This window comes from Musca vetustissima, unplaced genomic scaffold, assembly GCF_032173495.1.
Source record: "Musca vetustissima isolate MV318-11 ecotype Yass unplaced genomic scaffold, APGP_CSIRO_Mvet_v1 utg325606, whole genome shotgun sequence".
Classification (NCBI taxonomy): Eukaryota; Metazoa; Arthropoda; class Insecta; order Diptera; family Muscidae; genus Musca; species Musca vetustissima.
In genome coordinates this window covers 1-16,473 of record NW_026874453.1, presented here as the reverse complement: position 1 = coordinate 16,473, position 16,473 = coordinate 1, and the positions used below count along the sequence as shown (strand labels likewise).

The window sequence follows — 16,473 nt, the reverse complement described above, 5'->3', positions numbered from 1 at the left end:
TGTTCCTCTTAAACAAAATTAACAAAATAATGATATTACAGAGTCCTTCTTAAATATACTTATACAATACTGAGAAGCAGAACAGGAGGTAACTTCTGAAGGGAAGTGTATGAGTGAAGTGTAAAAAATACACCGTGTGTTCCAGAACATACCCGTATGTTTTTTTTTGAAGTTTTTATTGTTGTTATTCTGGAAGAATAAACTCCCTCAGCGGAAGCTACTTAGTGATTTTTATCGAAAAGGATGTCGAACAGTCTTATTTTTTTATCAATCTTGGTAGTTTTGGAAAAAAATTTACCATCCCCAAAAGTAAATCATAAAAAATTTTCAAAAAATAATACCTTTTATTATTTAAAAAAGTTCATTATTATTTTTATATAACTTATAATAAAATATGACTTAGGCTAAAGGCGAAACGCTGAGTTTAAAAAAAAATATATGCTCAAAACGTTTTCATACTACAGTTAACAATAAAAATTAAATAAGCAAAATAAATTAAATTGAAATTAAAAAAAAATATGTTTCGGGAGTAGAACAGCAGTGTAAATGTGTTATAGCATTTAGATGGGAAGAGAGGTAGATAACAGCAAACAAAGAAAGAAAGAAAAAGAGACACAAATTGGATTAAAGTTGGAAAGAGGTGGAAACAGGAAAATTGAAATCTGAAATCAGTTGACATTATGTACAAAATGAAAAAAAGGAAAAACACCTGACTCGGCATTTTTGTAATGGCCTAAATTTCCTAGAAACTATGCGATAAAATGCCGCAACCTCCGCTCTCACGTCCCATTACGCTCCAGGAAATTTAAATGCTTTAGATGTTTCCTTTTGTGCGGTGGCCAGAGGTTTATTTTGGAAATTTGTTGTTTGTACTGGTTGCAGTTGTGTGGATTTTTGTACGCTACCCGCGGCATTGTCGTCACGTTTCCACACCACTTTATCGCCTTTGTTGTTATCTTTACGATCCCAACCATGTTCCACTTCATGATGATGATGATCATGATGGTCTGGCGAGGGGAACCATTCGGAAATAATTACCGGTTTCCAAATCTTCTTCCAATCGGGTACCCAAACTTCCTTCCAACCGGGCACCCATATTTGTTTCCATGCCTCTTTCCATTCCAATTTCTTGTCTTCAACCCAGGTTTCTTTCTTTTCGGTTTTCCAAATTTGTTGCCAAGCTTCCTTCCATTCGAGTTTCTTGTCGGGAACCCAAATTAGTTTTTTGGCTGGCTTCCAAATCTGTTTCCAGGCTTCCTTCCATTCCAGTTTCTTGTCATCAACCCAAATTTGTTTCTTGGCTGGCTTCCAAATCTGTTTCCATTCTTCCTTCCATTCGAGTTTTTTACTTGGCACCCAAATTTGTTTCTTGGCCGGCTTCCAGATTTTCTTCCAATGTGATTTCCAGATCAGCTTCTTTTTCCACAAATCATGACTGGTGTATTCCCAACCTTCGTGATCTTTACCCAGATACTTTTCACCCGGTATACCCACTTTGATCCATTCGGGTGTCCAATATTGTTTCCATTCGGGTACTTGAATTTCTTTCCAGGCGGGAACTTGAATTTCTTTCCATACCGGTACCCATATTTGTTTCCATGCTGGAACTTGTATGTCCTTCCAGGCAGGTACTTTAGTGGGTACCCACACCGGTTTCCAGATTTTCTTCCAATCTGGTACTTGTATCTCCTTCCATGCTGGCACTTGAATTTCTTTCCACACCGGTTTCCAAATTTGTTTCCATGCCGGCACCTTTACTTCTTTCCAGGCGGGAACTTTTACCGGCACCCATACGGGTTTCCAAATCTGTTTCCATTGTGGTATCCAAATTTGTTTTTTCGCCGGTTTCCAAATTTTCTTCCAACCCTCTTTCCACGTTACCTTCTTTTTCCAATAGCCTGGATCGTGATGATGTTCATGGTGGTGATGATGATACTCTTCGTCCAAATCTATTCTCTGTTGGGCAACTTGTGAGATTTGAGATTCGGATGTTTGTTGATCGAAGGCAACATTTTTGGATGGTTGAGGTTGTAGTTGTTGGGGTTGTGGTTGCTTTTGTGGTTGGCCAAGCAAGGGAGGTTTTGGATCGGGTAAAGCTTTACCGTGGATAAGGGTGGTGCCTATTAATAAGACACTAAACGCTGATAACTGAAATGAGAAGGGAGTAAAAAGAAGAAATTGTGCGGTTAGAAATAAGGTTTTGAGAAGATTGTGTCTAAAAATTGAAAACTGGAAAGATTGAAAAAAATATATATATTTTTATTTATAAACTTCTAAGGTAATATCGTGTATATAATAACTTTTGAAAGAATGTTAGTCTTTAGAAGTCCTATTGTCCTTTTTTTAAAGATAAACACATATTGTAGATGTCGTCTGCATATAGAAGACTTTCTCCATATTATGAGATCTTGTTCCTGACTTCGAGCAAAAAATGTCCACAACATATAAAAATATAAGGTTTTGAACAACGATCAGGTACATAAAAGCGGATAGGGGCGATAGAGACACACGAATATTAATTCCTTGTTTTTGAGGACCCTATCTGAAATCTTAAAAGTGTGATTTTTGAAAAAATCATGGATGTCAAAAAATCTTGCTTTTTGGTTCGAGGGTTATTATTTTCATAAAAAGTTCAATATAGGTCATAATATGGTCCAGCCTCATTTAAAATATTCCCATAGCTCTAAATGCATTTCAAATCGGGGTGGCTTTGATATGATATTCCGGGATCTTGTTGAATAAAAAACTGCATAAATCTCGTAAGTAGATCAAATTCCATAAAAAGAAAAATCTCAAGAAATTTAGAGAGAAAATTAAACAGACTTCTAGACTTATTTCCGTACCATGTGTGTAATTTTGTCTCAATCGAACAAACGTTGGGTACTTATCATTGTAGACATATATATATATATATATATATGCGAGCAATATATAACTCAATCTAGAGTCAATTTGGTACGTTGTACAAAATTTCGTCTTAATCGGATAAACATCGGACTATATCTAAATCTGAACCGATTTTCATCGGATCAAAAATGGGGGGATGCATAAATCGACATAAAAATTGATTTTATGTATATCTTAAAAATCGACCACCACCGAAAAATATTGGTGTCTTCCTAGGCCATAACCGGAACTCTGTGTAAAATTTCATATAAATACATCATGGAAATATTATACAATATCAGAATACGTCGAAAATTTTTAATTTTTTTGTACAAGTCCCACATCCAAGTATTTATGAATACTTGGACATAATGTCTCTTGGATAACATGCCAACTTCTTCGGTCTTTGTCTTCCCGAACTGAACATAGAATGGAAATTTGAAATTTTTCGTAAAATTTTGACTCGCTAATACTGACTGATATTCATTACAACAGACATGCATATTTTTCGATGCATTTTTATGTGACCTCTCGAGCAACCAGAAGAACAAACAAATTTTATATTTTTGGTCCCTTTCATCCCCTTAATATTTACCGATAATATTGTCGTCTTGGGCCAGAACGAGCCTACATGCTAGTTTTCGTAACGATTTATTTATAACTGCGGCTTTTACTTGTATTTAAATCGCTTCGTATTCGAATATAATTCAAGAATGTCCCTATGAAATTTCAAGTGAACATCTCTAAAACTCTTGAAGATATAGCCGATTTATTGTTCTAGCATCAAGTAGGTTTCTCAAACTTTAAACTCATTTTTCTTCAAACATCGTTTTTGCGGACACGATAACTCTAAAACTAATAATCCGATCGATTTTGGGACGTTTCTCTCTATGAGTGTATAGCTATCGTATGAACTAGGATAAATCCAATCGGTTAAGATCTTCTTTATTCTACCCAGGGTCAGGGTATTATAGCTTTGTGCAGCCCCAAGAGCTTGTAACGCAGCGAAATATTGGTCATAGACCCACTGTTTAAGTATACCGATCGTCATATCTCGACTAGCTGAGTAGATCTAGACATGTGTGTCCGTCCATCCGTCTGTCCATTATAATTTGTAAACACGATACACTAAATTTTTCATGTAGGATATGTTGTGGCCAATGAAGACCCCTATTGTTTTTGGAAAAGATCGGTTAATATTTAGGGGATGAAACGGACCAAATACTTTATTTTTGTTCGATTTTCTAGTTGCTCGGGCCAAAGAATAAGCATGCCTGTTTTCATAAAGATCGGTCAATATTTAGCGGGTCAAATAGACACTGAACTTTGTGTGAAAAATTTCAAAATTTGTATTCTACGGCGTATATATTTACCTCTGAAGGACATAGACCCGAAAAGTTGATAGTATATCCAAGAGGAGTGGTTGACCTTTAAATTGATTAAATTATATTGTCGTATGTACTCGGATGTGGGAGCTACACTTAAATATTTACAGGTGCTTACGTATTCATATATTATTTAGTAACCCATTACCGCACTAGAAGACGTAAATATAGCGCTGATCGCTTTGAAATTTTCCATGATGTTCCAGGTATGGTCAAGGACAACGCCTATAATTTTCGGTGATGATCAGATAACAATTTTGGGATGAAGTGGATCGGAAACTTAATTTTTTATGTTTCTTCGAGTCGATCTATAGGCCACAATTGAAAGCCGAACATCACATCATAACCCATAGTGAAGGGAATCCGGACAAGTAATTTGAAGGGCTGTACTGAATATTAGTAATATTTGTTGACCTTTAGTCGGTCAAGAGGTTGGAAATATCGAGAAATATTGCCCAAGCACAGAATATAGAACCACACAAAGTTAGATTTTCGTGGATGATGTGTAGGGTCGGCCAATCGAAATCAATTTCCATTAATTGATGATTCTAGCAGGTTCGGGATTATAAATTATTTCTGGGGATTTTTGGGGATAACATATCTTCATGTGGAAATTTGAGTTATAAAAAAACTACAGCCCGACTTTTTATTGGAATTAAATTGAACCTATAACTTCTCACTAATATATCCAACAACTGTTTCAAAAATAGCCGAATTACTATGTTAACAGCAAGTAATGGCAAGAGTGCTTTTTAAACTTTAAACCAACTTCAGACTGCTGTCATTTCTAAGCCACTCGTCCGACAGCTGTCAAAATTATTCTGTCACTGGAATTATATTGTTTACAAGCCAATATCTATTAATAAGGTCAACAAGGTAGTAACCGAAATCGGAAAACAGGTGTTTTTTCTCAAGTCTAATGTCAAAAATTTCGACTTTGTTTACGTTTTCATAATGGGAGTAAATTCACAATAATGCATTTTGACAGCAAACTTGAGTGGCGCAGATATCCAGCTGGTCTCCCTGGGTGACCTTATTTATTTTGGTGAGAATTTTCCAGAAAAAAAGTTATTCGTGCGGGTATTCAAGCGTGATATAGTGATTTCCTTATATTTGCCTGGAAAACCACAAGTGGCTATCGTAAGAGCACTCCAGCATTTAAATGTGAATACCTTTTTGTGTCTCGTACCATCTCTCGTTACTGCGATACTGGTAGCGTAGTCCGACGTCAGTGGCCGAAAAATGGCTCGTGAGCTGAACATATCGCAATATTCCATTCGGCAAATATTGAAAAATGAGCTCGAGGTAGAGCCATTGAAATTCCAAAAAGTGCAAAAACTTACACCGCAACAGAAAAAGATAGACTCAAAAGAGCTAAAGAGTTGCTTCGCTTGGCCGAAAGTGGTGAACTGCCGAATTTGATTTTCTCCGATGAGAAAACATTCATTGTCCAGAAGTTTGTAAACAACCAAAATTATCGTATTTACTTGCCAAAGAGGTCAGCTGAAAATGTGCACCTTTGGTTGACCACCAGAACCAGTAAAGTCGGACTGGGCCGACTATATGATACCCTTCACCACTATGGTTTCTGCATATTTTCTAACAGACTCCTCCTTCTCGAAAGAACATTAACATGAAATTGAACGAACTTGAATATGTAATCTGTATGCCTTTCTGGAACCTATGCTAAATTTCATATCATTCGGGCAAGTTTAAAATATATATGGAGCTGTATCTGCTTTGCACCAATTTCATAAAACGCAATCACGTCATTCTAGTCTCAATTCAATACGTTGTGCAAAACTTCGTGTCACTCGGTGCAGCATTTACCTAAAATTACCGATTTTCAGGAAACTTTACACACATCATTCTAGACACAATTCAGTACGTTATGCCAAATCTCGTGCAAATATTGGAGCTATATCTAATTCTGAACCGATTTTCACGAAATATAGCACGCAACATTCTGTACCTAATTCAGTACCCTATGCAAATTTCGTGCAAATCGAAAGATATATAGAGACTTTGAGACTCATTTACCTTAGATCGGACGGAAATATATAGGAGCTATATATAAATCTGAACCAATTTTCTTAAAACTTGGCACCCGTCATTCCGGACCTAATTCAGTACTCTATGCCAAATTTCGTGTAAATCGAAAGATATATAGGAACTTTGGGGCACCCATTTACATTAATTCGGACGAAAATATATATGGGAGCTATATATAAATCTGATCCGATTTTCTCGAAACTTGGCACACGTCATTCTAGACTCAATTCAGTACGGTATGCCAAATTTCGTGCAAATCAAAATTTACCTTAAATCGGACGAAAATATATATGGTAGCTATATCTCAATCTGAACCGATTTTCACGAAACTTGGCACAAATCATTTTGGACCTAATTCAGTACTCTATGCCAAATGTCGTGCAAATCGAAAGATATATAGGGACTTTGGTGCACCATTTACCTCAAATCGGACGAAATTATTTATGGGAGCTATATCTAAATCGAAACTTGGCACACATCATTCTGGAACTAATTCAGTACTCTATGCCAAATTTCGTGCAAAACGAAAGATATATAGGGACTTTGGTGTCCCATTTACCTTAAATCGGATGAAAATATATATGGGAGATATATCTAAATCTGAACCGATTTTCTCGAAACTTGGCACACATCATTCTGGAACTAATTCAGTACCCTATGCCAAATTTCGTGCAAATCGAAAGATATATAGGGACTTTGGTGCATCATTTACCTTAAATCGGACGAAACTATATATGGGAGCTATATCTCAATCTGAACCGATTTTCTCGAAACTTGGCACACATCATTCTGGAACTAATTCAGTACTCTATACCAAATTTCGTGCAAATCAAAAGATATATAGGGACTTTGGTGCATCATTTACCTTAAATCGGACGATTTTCTTGATGGACAGACAAACGGACGGACAGACGGACATGCATAAATCGACTCAGAAAGTGATTCTATGCATGTGTCTATCTCGTTTCATTTTGCCTGTTACAAACATATGCACAAAGACATAATACCCTGTACCACAGTGTGGTGAAGGGTATGAAAATTAAATCAAGTTTGTGTCTTGAGTCTTTTGTTAATGAAACCTAATTTTCTTTATGGATTGCATTACATCGATTACGTAGTTAAATTAAGATGAACTTATGACTGTCGGAGATTTAAGCAGTGTGACATGATAATAAAAAAACAACAACAACAAAATATTAATGTAGAGCAAATATTTCACAACAAGTTACATTATTATTAAGTTGATATTAACTAATAAAACAGATGAAATATGATAACCTTCAAAATTGGATTAATGACATCCTGCATATGGACATAAACAATTTTTGGTTATAATTTCTTTTTTTTTGATTTAAAACAAATTTTAGCTTTTGGTCAATTTTTTAAAGCCCATGCCATTTTCATAACAACAAAAATAAAGTAGGTCATCCAACGATTACACACACACACACACATACTCTTACACATCTTCTGAGATGTTTACAGACTCTTTGTTTGACCTAATTTCAGTCGAGTATAACCTTAGTAACAAAATAAAGTCATTGGCCTTTTAAAAACCAAAAAAAAAATAATATAAACAAACAAAATTTAAAAAAAAAAGAAATGACTCAGATATGCTAATGTGTGTATGCCGGTGTGTTAGAGTATATTACATAATTTAAGTTGTTTGTTATGAATCCATTAAAAAAAAGTATTTTTGAATACCCATAATGGAAATTTAAATATCCGCAAAGATGATGTTGTTGGTGTTGATTATAAATCTTAATTTCAAATTTTGTGGAGGAGGAGTGAGGAGATTTTTTTGTGACTTATTTTTAGTTATGGCTGGTGACCTTGAACATTTTTTTAATTTAATTATAATAAAAAAAATACAATTTGTTATGGATGATGATAGTTGATGGTTTATAAGGGAGGTGTCTGCATTTTATTTACACTGAACTGAAAAACAAGACCATTTCATATGTCAACGTTCCATCTGTCAGAGGTGTTAATTTAGCTACTGTGTGTGTTTGTATCTTTACCATAATCTAAATAATATTGCCAAATAGTTGTGGTCCAGTCTAATATTATGTCATTTCATCTCATTAGAGCCTGCCTGTAACATTTGTACTGAATGATAGCGATTGTGATGGTGGTGATGGTCGTGGTGCATGTGCCTGGGATGACGTTAGTTGGTTGTTCCAGATTTTAATGGGTATTGCAGTAATCATGGATCTGTCGTCGTGATGTTGGCGGCAAGTGTTAATTTATGAATAGTGTTCAAAGTGAAAGTGAAGTGAACTGTAGTAGCGGCGGTGGTGGCCGCACAATTTAATGACCACCCCAAAAAACCGACAAACTTCAAATTTGTTACAGGAAATAAATAATAAAAAAACGAAAATCCTTGGCACCATTATGATTGTGTATTTGTTTTTTTTTTCTTCTCCTCTTTAAATCCCATAACATGTTAAAGGAGATTTTCAAACATAACAACAAAAAACATATTTGGTTTTGTTAGATAAAAGCGATTATTGTCAGATTATATCATCCGGCTGCCTTGTAGATTGCCTAGTCATTCAATCTCTTAATTTTTTCCTTTTTTTTGGTCCAATTGAAATTTTGCTCTCCCCAGTGCGTAGCTTCGGTTGGCCTTTTCCCAAAAAAAAAATTTGCACAACATTTGTTAGGTGAGTGTTAATGATTTGGCGAATGTCTATTTGAAATTATGATGAATTACAGAGTCGTGCCGCGTTCATTTATTTGTTCATGTAATAATTTAAATGAACAAAAATTGTGATCAAGTTATTAGCGAAGTGGTTAATTTTTGTTTTTTTGACAATGAGGAAGTGTGAGTTTTTTTTATAAATTTAGTCTACATAGCTTTTGTTTGAAACCATAAGATTGTTATTGGTATTTTTATGGAACACAATAAGTCGGAAAGTCGTGTATAAATTACTTTTAATGGGAGCTCATGGTCTGGGGGATGGATAATTCCTTATGGGGATTAAAATATTTAGGAATCCAGAAGGACAAATTTACTAAAGGTCAGGCTTTTGAGTTATGGTGTAATAAATTTTTGCTGGTTACCCTAAAAAATATGGTTGTCTGAGACTATTGCAGTTTATTTCTGAGATAATATGTCTTCAGTCAATCCAATGAGATTTTTTTTTGTAAAACCTTTCGTCCTGATTATCCATGTATATAGATTACATGTGTTTGGGGACACTATCTAAAATTATATGAGCAACATTTTTTATAGAAAATTTGAAGGTAAAAAATGTATTTTGGTGGTATTTATTTCAAGAAAATATGGACGGAAAAATGCACAAACACTCGAGATAGAAGGAGGATATGTTTTACAAAAATAATCCTCATTAGATTTGATTGAAGACAAGTCATTTTAAAATAACCTGTAACAGCCGCATACATAGGTATAAAGGCTTTTCTTTGAGTTACTAGCAAAAATGCTGAATTTGTACTTCTGGATTCGTAATATTCTTGACAAGGGCTTTCATCCCCATAGGGATGAAATAGTGGACCAATTCGGATAATTTTTATTAGGGACAATTTTCTATTCAGTGAACAATGGGGCAGAGATCACAAAAAAATATCACATAGAAGAGTTTTGTGGATGCTGATTACGACTCTGCAAGAAAATATTAAACATGTAATAGGGTAGATCGAAAATGGCGTTAAAATTTTATTAATCAAATTATTTTTTAACACGTTTTATGGAACTATGAGTACTGATTACAAAAGTGAAATCAGAATTTGAAAATAATAAAAAAAAACAGTAAGGAAAGAAGTAAAGTCGTACTGGGCCGACTATATGATACCCTTCACCACTTTCGGTATATTTTACACAGTCTCCTAACAGTCGCCTTTTCGAAAAAAAAACATTGACATGAGATTGAATGAATGATATATAAGGACATTGGTGAACCATTTCTATTAAGGCGACCCCCCATTCTCGGGGTCAAAATTTTTGCTGATATAATTCGAATCTACACTAAATTAAGAATGTCCCTGCAAAATTTCAAGTAAAAATCTCAAGAACTCTTGAAGATATAACCGATTTATTGTGTCATCAAGTGACGGCTGAAGGGCTTCTCAAACTTTAAACGCGTTTTTCTCTAAACATTTTTTTGCGATTGGCGGGCACGATAACTCAAAAACTAATAACCCAATCGATTTCAAATTTTTACACGTTTCTCTGTGAGTGTATAGCTATCGTATGAACTAGGATAGAGCCAATCGGTGAAGATCTTCCTTATTTTTTAACTTGGTTTTTGGTAAAAAATCGGCGATTTTCCAAAAATATTTTTTCAAAGTTACGCCATTTTGTTAATTTTAGAGCGAAGTCAATAATCTTAGTTCATATGAGAACCAGACATGTACTCTTTCTAACACCGTTGGAATTTTCGGATTCCGATGTTCCAGTGAGGAGTTATCATGCCCGCCATCAAAAATAAGGACTTTTCTTTGATCACAAAAAACAACAACAAAACAACAACATACATTTTTTGTAAATTATTTTTCTTCCTTTTTAAATCTTCAAATATATATGTGCAAAGTTACAAACCTTAACAAGCATTGGTATTCTTTTACCAGCCCATTTAAAATCTTAAAAATAAAAAATCGTGAATGGGGGGGGGGGGTTCCCTTAAATCGGATGAAAATATATATGGGAGCCATATCTAAATCTGAAACGATATTTACGAATTTTCATTGGGACTTTGGGCCACCATTTTTCTCAAAACGGACGAAAATATATATGGGAGCTATATCTAAAACTGAACCGATATTCACGGAACCTAACACACATAATTCTAGACTTAATTCAGTGCGCTATAATAAAATTTCGTACAAATCGAAAGATATATAGGGACTTTGGTTCACCATTTACTTTAAATTCCCCAAAAATATATATGGGAGCTATATCTAAATCTTAACCGATATTCACGAAACTTAACACACATCATTCTAGGCTTAATTTAGAACGCAATACCAAATTTCGTGCAAATCGAAAGATATATAGGGACTTTGGTCCACCGTTTGCATTAAATCGGACGAAAATATATATGCGAGCTATATCTAAATCTGAATCGATTTTCAAGAAATTTTACACACATCGTTCTAGACTTAACTTAGAACGCAATGCCAAATTTCGTGCAAATCGAAAGATATATAGGGACTTTGGTGCACCATTAGCATTAAATCGGACGAAAATATATGTGCAAGATATATTTAAATCTGAACCGATTTTCAAGAAATTTTACACACATCATTCTAGACTCAATCCAGTACTTAATGCCGAATTTCGTGCAAATCGAAGGATATATAGGGACTTTTGTACACCATTTACATTAAAAATATATATAGGAGTTATATCTAAATCTGACCCGATTTTTCTCAACTTCAATAGGGTGTGTCCTTAGGCCAAATAGATGAGCTATGCCAAATTTCATCCAATTCGGATCAGAAATGCGACTTGAACTTTCTTTACAATTTAACATGGACATACGGACGGGCGGACATGCATAAAGAAATTGATTCTATGCATATTCTCAAGAGGAACCATGTGTCTATCTAGTTTCCTTAGGTTTGTTAGAAACATATGCACAAAGATATAATACTCCGTGAAGGGTATAAAAATAAAAGTTCGACCTGTCTGAACTTAACGACGTTTTTGTTTGTTTTCTAACTGACAGTATTTTATCATGTCGAAAATTAACATAAAATAGTTGGAGTTCCTCTTCCTCGTTTTCCAAAAACTTTAATCTGAAATTTGCGATAACTGAACAATGGTGGAGACAATATGCATACACACTAGTATCGTCTTAGAATTTAATGGCCTGTGTTACTCAGAAAAAATGGTTCTTCCATAGACATGTTTTATACCCTATATACCGAAGTTTTAAGAATCATTCCATAACTGCAATCTGCAGTATTTCTCTTTATAATTGACAAGAGATCATATAGACCAATTCGACTCGTAATGGTTGCAGATGTTACAAGATTATGGATGAAAACTTCTTATTCGCTGTACTATTTGCACATTATAGTTGTGTTGTTTGTGATAAGGATTCATTGTCTTATCCTGATTATTTGTTTTAATATTTATTTATTTATCCTGTTTGAAATCAATAATTCTTCAGACAAAATGCGATTCCGCATGACACGGTGACCTGTATCTTCTGGAAAAATATTATATAATTATTTGCATGAAAAGGTGTTTTTTTTCTTTGAAATAAAACATCAACAACAAAAAATTTGCATACAACAGCAGCAGTAACAACCCATTGCCATTATTTCCTGATACACCTATTGAAGTCAACCGGACATAATGTCTGCATGTGAATGCAACATAACAGCAACAACAAAACAAAACAATATGTAGTTCATCTTTGTTTCCTGTACAAGACAACATTTCAAATGAAATAAAAAAAGAAAAAACAACAAGAGGTAAACTTGATCCACACACACATTGGATTGGATTGAATTGGCTAAACGTTTTTCCAGATGTTTCATTTTTCATTTCAAGTTTGTTGGTGGAGGGGAGTCTTCAGTCTATCATTTCACTCATAACATAGATATGAAAACAGACATGCAACACTAATTCAAAAAATAATACACGAATAATATGAAGTAATAACAACAACAAAAATAGCAAAACAACAATTCATCATCATTGTTACGTTTGCAGATTTTCGCATTCTTTGGTGTTGCGTTAATAAAGTTTGTGTCTTCAGTCTTTTGTTTTGAATGAAAGCCGGCAATGGCGGTCTAATAAATTAAATCTTTAATTTAGAATTTATTAATGAAATTAATAAATAATAATAAGTTAATGGGTGTTAATAAACTTTTTGGTGGAAATAAATAAAAGCACACACACAGGCACATAGGAAATAAAAACAATATCGATGGAAAATATGTTTTGCAAATGGTTTGGGAAACACAATTGTGCGTTTGTTTCCATTTATAACAATGTTTATTGCATGATTTGGAGTATTTTTTATTTTTTGTTGGGGCAACGAAGCTTAAAATTTGTTTTAAAAATCCCACTAAAAAATTCGAACTGCTAAACATTTCATGGTTCGTTTTTCATATCCGTTTGAATTTTACAATTTGTTGAAATTAGTTTTTTTTTAAATGGGGATGATTTCATCTATTCACACACATAGACACTTAATTTTACAAAGTCTTAATTTTATTATTTTTTTTTAAGTTTTTGTTAATAATTTTCATACCACTAGACTCCGCTGGATCCGCATGGCTCCCGGGTCATTTAATTGGTTTTGGGTTTTAAATTTTGCTAAGTTGTATTTTTTTTTAGTTTGTTTTAATTATCTTTCACTTAAAACGCCCGCGTTTTAAAATACAATAAATTTATAATGTCCTTGATACGTTGGCAAGGACACTCGTTAAGCGTTTGAGTTTTCTTTGTTTCTTTGTCAAATCACTTTAATCTATTTCACTCCTCTGTGAGGAATAAACTGTTTCACTAATGGTCAAATACTCCAGTTAAATACTCAGACGCTAAAAAACACACATACACGCCTATCCAACAGCAGCAGCATTTGTCGAAGACAAGCCGTATGAATTCGAGAAAAATGGCAATAACAAAAAATCAACCGCCAACCAGGCAGCTAGCCCAAAAAAATCACAACAAAATATTTCAAATATCCCCCTAGATAGTGTTTCTCAGTTTACTATCAGAAACAACAAATAAAAACAATAACAACACCTGTAAATGTGCAACGAAAACGAAAGCTTTCAGATGAGAGTGAATCTGGCATGAAAAAAGTCTCCAATGCAAAGGTACGCATGCGTATGAGGAATGAATGTGGTTGGTGAGAGAGTTCGTGAGACTTTTTTTATCTCACTCTCTCTCTCTCTCTCTTTTGTTCGGTGTGCAATATTACCTTGAACCCATAACGGCAGTGGTAGTAAACATTGTTTTACCGGCTTTTTTGTTGGCCATGGCTAAAATGTAAACAAAACCGAAAAGCTCACAGTTTTTGTTTTTGTGTGTGTTTTTTTTTTTTTTTTTGGAATATTGGAAAGCTTTTCGTAATGAGACCATAGGTCAATGGTTTTTAACATTCATCAGAGACGAGAAGTCATTAGGTTAGGTTATTTTTATACCCTCCACCATAGTATGGAGGGTATATTAATTTTGTCATTCCGTTTGTAACTCATCGAAATACTCATTTCCGACCCTATAAAGTATATATATTCTTGATCAGGGTAAAATTCTAAGACGATCTAGCCATGTCCGTCCGTCCGTCTGTTGTAATCACGCTATCTTCTGAAGGAATTGAGATAGGGTGCTGAAATTTAGCATAGGGTTGTCTTTTGTCTGCAGGCAGGTCAAGTTCGAAGATGGGATATATCGGTCCACGATTAGGCATAGCTCCCATATAACAGTACCCCCCAATTTTCGGTATTTTAAGGTTCTTGGGCGCGTTTTTCAACCGAATACTCTGAAATTTGGTACATTGGGTTCTTATTGGGTATTTAATGTCCCTACAAAAAATTATAAATATAGGTCCACTTCTTCTGGTAGACCACATATAACGGTACCCCCAATTTTCGGTATTTTGGGGTTCTTGAGCGCGTTGGGGTTCCGGATTCGCTGAAATTTGGTTCATTGAGTTCTTAATAGGTTCCAAATCTCTCCACAAAAATATTATGAATATAGGTCTGTATGAGATTATTTGGCTCCTCGAGCCAGCGCAAAAAAACACAACAAGTTTTCCTTTAAAATTTAAATTGTCACTGGGGCAACTTTATTTCACAATAAATTATAATTTAATATAATTATCGAATATTATGCTCCGGAAGGGACAATGTTTATTAATAATTAATATTATAAAAATTAACTTGAATAATTAAATAATTTAACAAAACCGAGTTAAGTTATTTTTCACAATTGCAGCAAGGCAGAGTTATTTGTTTGTTTATCGGTATAACGCAGCACGGCAGAGTAACACGAAAGAACTAAAAACTTTGTTTCTAAAAATAATCATAACACGGCTGCCTTGATCTTATTTACTGTCTCTGCTTTCGCTATTACCTTTGTTACGACGTCGCTGCATTATGTTTAGTAAATAAACAATGCAGCGACAACAACAACAATAACAAAGAATAACGTAACAGAGACAGTAAACAAAGTAGAGATGTCGGTTCGCGACATTTTAGGGAATACAATAGGGATGCCCTATTAGAATAGTAAATATAGCATAAAGGGAAATTTATAATTTAAATGCATAATAAATTATAAATAAATAAAATATAAATAAAAAATAAATTATTAAAGAATAAAGAATAAAATCGTTGATTCTCCAACATTCCCCCGCACAAAGAACAACTGTTCTTGACATAGATTGGGGCAGATTTATGAGGTGTTTTATTTGGTTTCCGAGCCAACCACGCTGTGCCTCGGCTCACAGCAACTCTTATCAGGATCTTTTGCGGAATTAAAGTCTTCTTGTTGGGGCAGAAGTGCAACCTTTGAAACTGGACGTTTGTAGATTTTGCCATTGGACTTTAGGGAAACAACTCTGACTTTTCCATCAGTACCAGGATGGACTTCTGTTATACGGGCTAGTGGCCATTGACCTGGGGGAACTCGTTCGTCAAATATGATGACCAAATCGCCAACTTCAACGTTCTTTTGAGGCTTGAGCCATTTTGGACGGGATTGCAACCGGTTTATATATTCCGTCTTCCAGCGATTCCAAAACTGTTGACTTAGCAACTGAACCACTTTCCAGCGAGAAAGTCTATCTACATTGTGGTCTAGTAGATTTTCGTCTGGGACAGATAAAATTGGTTCTCCAACGAGGAAGTGAGACGGAGTTAGGGCTTCACAATCTGCTGGGTCAGTTGAAATGGGGCATAGCGGCCTGGAATTGAGACATCCTTCAATTTGAGCCAAGAGTGTAGATAATTCCTCGTAGGTCAAGATTCTGTTATCCATGATCCGTTTTAAATGGTGTTTTGTAGATTTTACACCAGCTTCCCAGAGACCTCCAAAGTTTGGCGAAGCGGGTGGTATAAAATGCCAGTTTGTGCCATTGTTAGCAAGAACGTTCGCTAGATCTTCCGGCAGCGATTCGAGACTTCTCCTTTGTAGAATTTTAAGTTCTTTGTTAGAGCCAACAAA

The 16,473-nt window shown here is 34.7% G+C and overlaps 1 protein-coding gene across 1 annotated transcript; it reads right to left on the bottom strand.

Moving 5' to 3' along the window:
• Window positions 1-789: 789 nt before the first annotated feature.
• Window positions 790-16,287, bottom strand: LOC133333819 (uncharacterized). The gene is made up of 2 exons (XM_061542133.1): window positions 15,736-16,287; window positions 790-2,148 (listed from the first exon to the last, which is right to left on the bottom strand). The coding sequence occupies exons 1-2, from the start codon at window positions 16,285-16,287 to the stop codon at window positions 790-792; spliced, it is 1,911 nt and encodes a 636-aa protein (XP_061398117.1).
• Between the last annotated feature and the right edge of the window lie 186 nt (window positions 16,288-16,473).

Excerpts from the sequence above, each read along its gene's own strand:
- LOC133333819 (XM_061542133.1), bottom strand. The coding sequence starts at position 16,287 with ATGGATAACAGAATCTTGACCTACGAGGAATTATCTACACTCTTGGCT. Across the intron at positions 2,149-15,735 it reads GTGAGCCGAGGCACAGCGTG|TTATCAGCGTTTAGTGTCTT; the intron begins GTTGGCTCGGAA and ends TTCTCATTTCAG.